Source organism: Cololabis saira, chromosome 20 (genome assembly GCF_033807715.1).
Source record: "Cololabis saira isolate AMF1-May2022 chromosome 20, fColSai1.1, whole genome shotgun sequence".
NCBI classification, from domain to species: Eukaryota; Metazoa; Chordata; class Actinopteri; order Beloniformes; family Belonidae; genus Cololabis; species Cololabis saira.
In genome coordinates this window covers 15,674,123-15,682,117 of record NC_084606.1, presented here as the reverse complement: position 1 = coordinate 15,682,117, position 7,995 = coordinate 15,674,123, and the positions used below count along the sequence as shown (strand labels likewise).

The 7,995-nt window shown below is 41.3% G+C and overlaps 1 protein-coding gene across 2 annotated transcripts; it reads left to right on the top strand.

The window, feature by feature from the left end:
* Nucleotides 1-1,596: 1,596 nt before the first annotated feature.
* LOC133420370 (macrophage mannose receptor 1-like) lies at nucleotides 1,597-4,797 on the top strand. 2 transcript variants are annotated; one of them, XM_061710056.1, is made up of 5 exons: nucleotides 1,597-1,665; nucleotides 2,147-2,227; nucleotides 2,394-2,762; nucleotides 3,264-3,608; nucleotides 4,030-4,797. In XM_061710056.1, exons 2-5 carry the CDS (start codon nucleotides 2,176-2,178, stop codon nucleotides 4,374-4,376), a joined length of 1,113 nt encoding a protein of 370 aa, XP_061566040.1. In that variant the 5' UTR covers nucleotides 1,597-1,665; nucleotides 2,147-2,175; the 3' UTR covers nucleotides 4,377-4,797. The 2 variants fall into 2 exon arrangements, with proteins under 2 accessions (XP_061566040.1, XP_061566039.1); XM_061710055.1 differs by having other exon boundaries at nucleotides 2,144-2,227.
* Nucleotides 4,798-7,995: the final 3,198 nt, after the last annotated feature.

Genomic DNA, 7,995 nt, shown 5'->3' with positions numbered 1-7,995 from the left:
GTGGCAGCACGTCGTTGCTGCCCGTTAGTGCCACGATCGCACGACGCAATTTCCACTGGGGGCAGGGGGGACATGAGCCAGGTCATTTGGGAAACTAATTTGCTCCTCTGGCACCACCTCCAGCTCGTAATGCAGTTTACAAGTTCCCACTGCTCCCACTGTCACTGTCAATCACAGAGTCGAGCAAACAATCCAGACAACCCCCTTCTCCTCCGTCTCCGTGCCTCGTGTGAACATCTGCATGCCACCGCTTGAGAGAAACTAGATGTCAAGAGTTTGTGAGAGGCTTTAAAACAAACAAACCTCAAAGACAAAGGTGCCGATTTCTTCTTCAGCAGTTCCTGAAGACTGCATTCCCTGTTACAGACATTGCATGATTTTGTTTTTCACATGCAATGTTCAATATAGAGATACTCATAGAGGTGACGTGATGAACAAACTCTGACCGTTAAAAATGCCATAGCAACCAGGTTCAGCTGTGCACACAGTCCTTCTTCTTCTGTACTACAATTATACATCTGTTTTTATTTTACTTTTTGTCTGATTAACACAACAACAAAGAAAAGGCGCATTTTTTAAGAGTTTAGATAAACTTGAAAAAGACAGAGATCCACTTGCCCACCAACAGGAGCAGGAGCAGGCTCCACTGCAGCTTTGCTCCGTCAGACATCGTTGGTATTAATTTCAATCAGGTGTATTGAGACAAGGAGACAGTGGCTCCTGAGGACTGGAGTTTGACACCTATGCTACAGATTTTTTGGTATTTTTTATCCTAAACACTCACCAGCTATTTTATTAGGTACACAATGCCGGCAGCGGCTTGAACATCCTTTTCCCCTCTTATGGCAAAGATTGTACTGAAGTGCTGCCAACATAAAGGGACAGATGTGGTCACAACTATCCTCCCAAAGCTGTGACATTTGATGAACATTTACTACGTGCCAAAGTGCCTAAAGTAAGCTAAGAAAATATCCCCGACACCATAATACCACCACCAGCAGTCTGAACTGTTCATTCAAGGAAGGATGGATTCATTATTTATGCAAAATTCTGACCCCGTCATCTAAATTTTGCTGCAGAAGTTGAGACTCATCAGACAAGGCAACGCTTTTTCCAAACTCCTATCACTGAATTTTGGCGAGGCTGTGCTAACAGCTGATTCATGCTGCTGATCTTAGCTGACAGGAGTGTCTGCAGTACGATCTCCTGCTGCTGAAGCCCATACGCTTCAAGGTTTTTCATCCTGAGAGGTCAGAGAACAGGCGGCTATTTGAGTTGCTGTCTCCTTTGTATCATCTTGAAACAGTTTGACCACTCTCCTTCGACCTGTGCTGTAGATTCTGAACACGGATATACTTTTTATGAAAACATATGTTTGCAGAATGCTCACGTCGGTCACCATTTTATGCTGCAGGCCAGTGAGCCAGGTCTTGTGCGTTGTTTTCCCGAAAAGCCATTCCAACAATGGAAATGTGTTTTCAACACATCTTGTTAATTATTAATTTTCGGAGAGATAATCAACCTGTTTGAACATTCAAATCAGACTGTGAGGTTCCAGTAAAAGTTTGTTGTTTGTTAGAAAGTAACATCTCAGTGAGGACAGCTTTGAGCAGAGCATAGGACACAGACATCCCACTCGAGCTGGACGGGACGACCCACGCAAATGTAAGCTTTAATTCAACGTCTGTCCTTAGTTGTTATCATCGGCATATTATTTCACACATGTCACTTCTGTTCTTATTTTGCTTCATTTAACAGTTTTCATTTACAGTTACAGAACTGTGGAGTGGTCTATCTACAACCTTCTAATAAATGGCAAACGATGAATAAATAAATAAAAAACAAATTATCCCAGATGTGATTGTAAAAACACAAAATCTGGCAATAAAATTAATTATTTATAAAAATAACATATAACATTTTCCAGCAGCTCCACTAAGAAATTAATTAAATGCTGATTGTTTACCATTTGGTCTGCGCGTTTATTGCCTTAAATTAACTCATAAAGACCCTTGGTGATACAGGTTTAAATGTCCTGATGGGTTGATTAGATTTTATCGTTCCACAAAAATACTTTCTAGTATACGAATGGTACAGGTTATAAACCTTTACATTGACATGAAGTGTTCAAATGTTCATCCAGCAGAAATAAACTGTTGAGGTAAAATACCAACGATGTCTGACGGAGCAAAGCTGCAGTGGAGCCTGCTCCTGCTCCTGGTGGTGGGTAAGTGGGTTCTGTCTTTACTACTTTATCTAAACTCTTAAGAAATGCACCTTTTCTTTGTTGTTGTTTTAATCAGACAAAAAATAAAATAAGAACACCTGTTTACTTGTAGTACAGAAGAAGGACTGTATGCACAACTGATCCTGCTACTATGGTGTTTTGACAGATCAGAGTTGGTTCATCACAGGTCAGCTTTATGAGTATCACTATATTAAAGAAAAAAAGAACTGGACTGAAGCTCAGGAATACTGCAGACACAAGTACACTGATCTGGCCACCATCTCCAACATGACAGACATGGAGAGACTCAAGAAATCAGCAAAGAACCAACAAGAATCTGCCTGGATTGGTCTGCACAGCCTAAATAATACTAACGGCACCTGGCGCTGGTCTCTGCCTGGTCTGGAGTTCAATGAAAGTGAGAAAAAATGGGACGAAGGTGAACCTAATGGTCAAAATTGTGGAGGGTTAAAGAAAAACCTGAAGTGGTTAGATATATCCTGTGATGAGAACAGGAGTTTTATCTGCTATGATGGTAAGAACAGAATCATTATAACTGTTTCTTCTTTTTTTTAAAAAATAAGCTTTTACTTGCTGGTGCTAACAATAGACCCCAGCCTTTATTAACCAAACAACGCAGGAGGGAACGAGAATTGTGGGGGGATAAGGAATAACCTGATGTGGTTAGATTTGCTCTGTAGTGAGAAGATGTATTTCGTCTGCTACGATAGTGAGAACAGAATCCTGATTACTGCGTTTTTAATTCACATAACTTAAATCACCTGTATATCATTATATAAATGAAATTAACAAAAAATAATTCTTAAAATGATTCCCAGTAAAAAATCTTCTTTAAAGGAGAAATGATTATTGCATCTGCAAATTTGAAATTTGGTGATCATATCAAAATTAAACTGATGCTGTCGGAAAAGAAAAGAAAAAAACATTTATTTGACAAGTGTTGCTGATGACAGTGTCAATATTGAAACATTTCTGTTGAGTAAACTGTGTTGAAAGATTGTCTTTGACTCCACAGAACGAAAAACACAGAGATTCCATTTCCCTCAACAACGAATGAACTGGTCAGAGGCTCAGAGACACTGCAGAGAGAACCACACAGACCTGGCCAGTGGACCGGAACAGTTAAATGATACCGAACTACATAGTCTAGCCGAGAATAACAGCAATGACTGGTATGATGTGTTCATTGGTCTGTTCAGAGACACCTGGAGCTGGTCGGATGGGAGCAGTTTCTCTTTCAGACACTGGAATAATCTGGCCGGCATTACGACGAAAGAGGACAGATGTGCCGTGATGAAGGAGGACGGGGAGTGGGAAACTGACGATTGCAGTAAAGACAAACGCTTTTTCTGTTACGATGGTGAGATTTTTATTATCTACTTTATGTGTCTGGAAGCAGAATAAAACTGAAGAAGCATTAACCATGAAAAACAGGTAAACCTTCTGTAGGTAATCGTGTCGTTTAAACCACACAAGTTCACCCCTGACGAATGCTGGAAAGAGGACACGTCTATATGTCTGGAGGGGCCTTTACTTTATGAATATTATGCTAATCAAAAATGATAACTTTTTAACATATTTTGATTTGTCCAATTCTGCTTTTATATTCCAAGCTTTTCTTTTCCCCTCACTCCCTATTTACCAGATATTTATTATTACTAAAGATACAAGTGAACAGATTTTTCCAATTTTCACAATCATTTTAGCGTCCACGAGTTGTCAGTCGTGACTTGAGCAGAGCTGATGTGATTGTTGGTTCTTGTCCATCTCTTCCCCAACAGATAAGGTGATCTTGGTCAAACTAAATCTGACCTGGGAGGATGCCTTGTACTACTGTAGAGAAAACCACCGTGACCTGGTCTCCATCACCGACCTCAATGACCAGAGATGGGTCCAAGAGAGAGTCAAGAACGCCACCACTGAATTTGTCTGGACGGGGCTGCGCTACACCTGCACTCTGGATTTCTGGTTCTGGGTCGGTGGTGAGGTGGTCACGTACCACAACGTGGACTCGGGTGAGAAGGGGGACCGCTGTGACATGTCTGGAGCCATGCAAAGAGCTGGAAAACACAAGTGGTTCAAAATAAATGACATGCAGGAGTTTAACTTCCTCTGTTCTGAGTGGTAAACCCACTGTGAACACTGCTGACATTCATTTATTAGTTCTGAGCTTAGGATTTATTTGTGTGTGTTGCTGAAATGATTTTAGACATGTATAATAATTGTAACTTAAAGTAGAAAGAGATCAAGTTTATCAAATAATAGATGATGGCTATAATATTTTTTTAGAGAGGTTGAAGTCACATTTTCTGTGTTTTCTTTGGGTTTCTTTTTTGATATCTAGATAACAGCTGATGCAGGATATGAATTTCTAGAGATGTTGAGGTTGCATGTTCTGTGTAGTTTTGTTTTACAGGTGTCCTATTAAACCACATAATTGCTGTTTTCTTTGTTATTGATCTGGTGATGGTTATGCTTGTATAAAATCATCCATTTTGGGATTGCTGTTTTGGATTTTTGGTGACAACAATAACCTGCTCTCTCTTAAATAAATACTCAAAAAAACTGAAAGATCTCCTCAATTTTTCTGCACACATATTACAGTAATGAGAAAAAAAAAGAAAACCAAGAAAAAAACCCAGAACAGACACGAAACCGGCAGAAACACGAGTAGCAACCGTCCCAGGTCCCGAAACTCAATCACAACTAAGCTAAGCTACCACGACTAACTAACCCCCAAAACTACAGAGCAAGCATGCAGGTGAACGAGCCGGTGTATATGTCTATATGTGTGTGTGTGTGTGTGTGTGTGTGTGTGTGTGTGTGTGTGTGTGTGTGTGTGTAATAATCCTATCAAAGCTCCACCTGAAGTGTGGGGGAGGGGGGGCACAACCCCGCCACCCGCGAGACCGACAAGGAAGAACCCGGAACCCAGGCCACCAGCAACCCCATAGAGGGGAGAAGAGGGCGGGAGGAAACCCACCGCCAGCAGAAATGTTTAAATCAATGAAGCACAATAGTTCACCTAATGGTTCAAACCTCTTACTGATATTATCATCATTATATCATTATATGATTTATGAATGGACAATAATACACAAGTGTGTGCTATAGTCTTAACAGTTGTAGGTGCAGTTGAAGTAAAAGAGAACAAAAAATGCTCAAGTACACAAGTCCTTACCTGCATGATCTTTTTTTTTTATATATTCACTTAAATTAGACCTCGTGAGCTGCTTTGATGTGATCGCAAAATACACCACTTCACCTTCAAGTAGGAGTTTATGGTCAGAGTACGACAGTAGGCTATTTTATTTCAAATTGTGATTTTGCCTTGGTACCAGAGTTTTGCATGCATCAACTCTAGCAACATTTATTTGAAAACAAAATTTTTTGAAAAATACGTTCCACATTAATTCCACAAGACTGAAATGTAATTAACAAGAACGAGAACAAAAACCTTTGGTGAAACTTCATTTCACTTTTCTGGCCCAGGCCTGTGGAACGGCCTGCCAGAGCCTCAGGGCCGCAGAGTCTGTTGATGCTTTTAAAAGGTCGGCTCAAGACTCACCTTTTTAAATTAGCTTTTAACTGAGTCCCCTTTTACTTGTTTAGCACTACTTACTTATTTTTTCCTTTATGTCATTTTATTCCTCTTAAGTTCCTCTTAAAGCTTTCATTAATTACTTATTTTCTTACTTATTTATTTTTTAATGTTGCTTCTACTGCCTTAGTGCCCATAAGTTATCTTTTATATTAACATTCATTTATGCTGTTTGTAGTATGTTTTACACGTTTTACACACACTTTGAGTTCTGTTCATATCTTGTTTATTGTTTCTTAGTTTTCAGCTCCAGTGTTCTCCTCATGGGGGCCTCCACACTGAGAGCTTGGTCTGGGGGGGGAGGCTGGCCTGGATAGTTGGCTTGGACGGCTCTCGGGATGGTTCCCATAGGACGGTGTTTCCTCACCTGGTCTATCAGTGCTCATCCATACTCCATTTTTATCACAAGGGTGGGGGGTGCCGGGTGTGTCTGCATCTGTATAGTATGCTGTGTGTATGTGTGTGTTTGTTGTATGAATGAGGGTACGGGGAGTGGGGGGGGTCAAGGGAGATTGTTTCTTTTTATGTATTAATGTAGAGCACTTTGTGTTGCACTCCAGCTGCATGAAAAGTGCTATATAAATAAATAAAGTTTAAGTTTAAGTTTAATCAGTGCGTGGCTGTGCTGCCTCACTCTGGACAGAGTCGGGGGTGTCAAGGCCTGTGGAGGGAAAGTGTACAGACGCTCGTGCGGCCAGGCATGCGCTAGTGCGTCTACCCAGAGGGGAGCGTCTATGCTGGGCAGAGAGTAAAACAACACACACTGCACGTTTTTTCTCGATGCAAACAAATCCACCGTGGCTGGATCGAAATGGGCCCATATCTGTTCCACAATCTCCGTATGCAGAGTCCACTCCCCGTATAATGGCACACCCCTGGACAACAGGTCCGCACCCGTGTTCAGGGCTACGTGCGTCGCATGAGAGACGGAATGAAAATGTATGTGTGACCGCTGCAGGTCCACACTCCAGTGGCCCCTCACAGATCAGCCCTCGTAAATTCCACCCCAACATGTCAGGCTGGCGTCCGTAGTGCCCACCTTCCTGGACAGGACGGACCCCATGGGCCCCCCGTGGGTCAGAAAAGATGGGACTCGCCAGTGATGCAGCAACCTGGCCCATCCCGGTGTGACCAGCACTCTCAATGCGCCATGATGCACAGGATCCAGCCGGCATGAGGCCAGGCGAAACACGAAATTTCCTCATGTGGAGGTGGCCAAGTTACATAAAAAGCCCAAAACGGCTTAGCTCTGCAATATTTGCAAGACCTAATAGTACTTTATGTTCGTAACAGAGCTCTCCGTTCTCAGAGGGCAGGTTTACACGTAGTTCCTAGGGTATCCAAATGTAGATCTGGAGGACGGGCCTTCTGCTATCAGGCACTCCCACACTGCTTGAGTAAATATGTTTACATTTAAAATTACCAAAAACATAACATTCACTTTTTAGTATACTTTCAGGGCAAGAGATGGAAATGTGGGAGAGCAGAGGTCTCAGGCCACACAGTAAACACTTATCCTTTGACAGTCAGTTATTTTTGACAATCTTCCATCATTACTTTGACAGCTCGACTTTCTCAGAGTTTAACAGAAGTCATTTGTTTTCTGTCAGCAAAATTGCCCCTGCTGAGTACACAGTTTAGTTTGCATCAACACACCTGTTCTGTGCATGCAGCTTCATGCAAAACTGCACACACTTCCTCCTTACTCCTTTTCATCTGTCAAACCATATTTACCTGCCAAATCAAGAGCTACAGGATAATTTGGTTCAGGTGTAAACTACTCTCATTTATCTCAGTGACATGAGGCATGGCTCTAATTTTGTCACGCAATCATGTGATGTAAAGACAAATCTTTAAACACGAAGGTTATGAAAAAAAAACGTCCTTGAGCCGCTTGCACAGTATAGTAAGGGTCATGATTAATTTGCGCTATGAGGCTAATATATTATTAGTTGTGTAGCTGAATGTGAACAGAGAGTATAGTGTTAAACACTTCAGAATTCATTCATTATGGCTTACAGTTTAAGATTAAGATTTCCAGAATATTCTAATTTTTTGATATAGGATATTTGAGTTTTCTTAAGTTGTAAGCCATGATCAGCAATATTAAAATAATAAAAGGCTTGCAATATTTCAGTTGATTTGT